General features: G+C 62.4%; 1 protein-coding gene across 1 annotated transcript in view; it reads left to right on the forward strand.

The window, feature by feature from the left end:
* Positions 1-535: 535 nt before the first annotated feature.
* The window catches only part of ds (dachsous cadherin-related 1), a 230,043-nt gene continuing 228,190 nt past the window's right edge, over positions 536-2,388 (forward strand). The window contains exon 1 of the mRNA XM_070126730.1: positions 536-2,388. This exon is cut by the window's right edge and continues 369 nt beyond it. Coding sequence (XP_069982831.1) covers positions 784-2,388 — 1,605 coding nt within the window. The 5' untranslated portion in view covers positions 536-783.

The following is a 2,388-nucleotide window of genomic DNA, read 5'->3' on the forward strand; positions in this document are numbered from 1 at the left end:
TTTTGTGCGTTTGTTGTTATGGTTTGTTTTCAAGGATGCCGCGTGGCCTTCTGGGTCGCCGAGGGGACAGGGCGCGAGGAAGAGCGTGCTCCTGCCGAGGCCGGGGCGAGGAGACTTCGCCCGATGAGAAATATGGCGCAATTACTCGGAGTCCGGAAGAAAAACGACATGATTAAGCGTGAGCAGAAAAGCGTGATGTCGGGACACCCATCACGGGGGAGGGAATGAGATCACCTCTACAAGAAGCGCATTGTAGCCCCCAAGGCTTTGCGGTCATTTACATATGAATGCGTTTCTCCCGGATTACCCACTTGTATAAAGCAATGATTATTCTAATCACCGCGGCGTGCAGTTCCTCCCGTCTTCGCCCAATTATGCAACTGGCCGTGTGACGCTGCGGCCGGGTCGAGTCCGGGGGCCGGGTCCTCGTGCTCTTGACCCTGGCGGCGCTGCGTCCCCTACGACAGGGCTTTCTTTCGTCTTCTTGTTTTGGTTTATTTGTTTCCTTGCTTAACCGTTTTCCATTTGTCTTTCGCAGGAGTGCGGGCGGCGCGGGCGTGTTGCAGAGGGTGCGCGGGGCGTTGTAGAAGAGCCTCGAGCCACGGAGCGCCGCAGCAGAGCCGCCTGTGGTGCAACGACCAGTGTTTGTTAGTGGCGTGTCGTGGTCCGGGCGCCGCCCTGGAGGGCCGCCCCAGTGTAGTTCAAAGTGTGGTGGTGACAAGTGTTGTGGTGACAGTGTGGTGCGAGTGTGGTGGTGCGTGTGAGGAGCAGTGATGCGACGACATGATGTGTGAGCAGTGTCGTCTCGGGGAGGAGGGGGACGCAGGGGAGCCCCCTAGCCCCGCCGCCCCCGTGCCGCCCTCCTGCTGCTCCTGCTGCCGGGGACGCCCACGGGACATGGCCACGCGGCCGCTCGGGCCCACGAGTGCAGGGGCGAGGGTAGCTTGGGTAGTGCCCAGTGCCAGTGACCAGTGCAGTGCCAAAGGGGTTATAAGGACAGCACGGGCCCCGGGCAGGACTCAGCCGTGGGTGACCATGTTAGCGCTCATACTTGCCCTCGTCCTTTGTCCCGCCGCCGCGGAGTACGTGCGCGAGTTCGAGGTGTCGGAGATGGTGGCCGTGGGCACGAACATCGGATTCATCGGTGACAGCAACCCCGGCCAGCCCTCGCCGCCGTCGCCGCCCTACCTGATCGTGCCGGTGCCCGGGAGTGCGGTAGACTCTGACCTAAGGATCGAACAGGACACGGGAGAGATCAAGACCAACGTCGTGCTGGACCGCGAGCTCAGGTCGTCGTACTCCCTGGTGGCCATCCCGCAGTCGGGGGAGAACATCCGCGTCCACATCAACGTCAAGGACGAGAACGACAACGCCCCGACCTTCCCGTCCGGCGTCATGAACATCGACTTCCCCGAGAACACGCCCCGCGACGTCAAGCGCACCCTGGCCCCCGCGCGCGACAAGGACCTCGGGATCTTCAACACGCAGCGCTACGACATCGTCTCCGGGAACGTGAACAACGCCTTCCGCCTGTCGTCCCACAGGGAGAGGGACAGCGTGCTCTACCTCGACCTCCAGATCAATGGCTTCCTGGACCGCGAGACGACGGCCTTCTACTCGCTGCTGATCGAAGCCTGGGACGGCGGGACTCCCCCTCTCAAGGGCTCCATGACCGTCAACATCACCATTCAGGACGTGAACGACAACCAGCCGATCTTCAACCAGAGTCGGTACTTCGCCACAGTGCCAGAGAATGCCACCATCGGCACTTCGGTCCTGCAGGTCCTGGCCACCGACACGGACTCGGGCGACAACGGGAAGATCACGTACTCGATCAACCGGCGCCAGAGCGACCGCGAGAACATGTTCCAGATCGACCCGAAGTCCGGCGTCATCTCGGTCAACCGTCCGCTCGACTTCGAGACGAAGGAGGTGCACGAGCTGGTGGTGGTCGCGCGCGACAACGGCGACCAGTCCCTGGAGACCACCGCCTTCGTGTCCATCCGCGTCATCGACGTCAACGACAACCAGCCCACCATCAACCTGATCTTCCTCTCCGACGACGCCACGCCCAAGATCTCGGAGGACGCCCAGCCCGGGGAGTTCGTGGCCAGGATCTCCGTGAACGACCCCGACTCCAAGGAGGAGTACGCCAACGTCAGCGTGACGCTGAAGGGCGGCGAGGGCCACTTCAACCTGACGACGCACGACAGGATCATCTACCTGATGGTGGTGTCGCGCCCCCTGGACCGGGAACTGAAGCCCAACTACACGCTGGTGGTGTTCGCGACGGACCAGGGCAACCCGCCCCTCCACGCCTCGCGGAAATTCGACCTGCAAGTGACGGACACGAACGACAACGCGCCCGAGTTCGATAAGACGCTGTAC

This window comes from Penaeus vannamei, chromosome 10 (assembly GCF_042767895.1).
Source record: "Penaeus vannamei isolate JL-2024 chromosome 10, ASM4276789v1, whole genome shotgun sequence".
Lineage (NCBI taxonomy): Eukaryota > Metazoa > Arthropoda > Malacostraca > Decapoda > Penaeidae > Penaeus > Penaeus vannamei.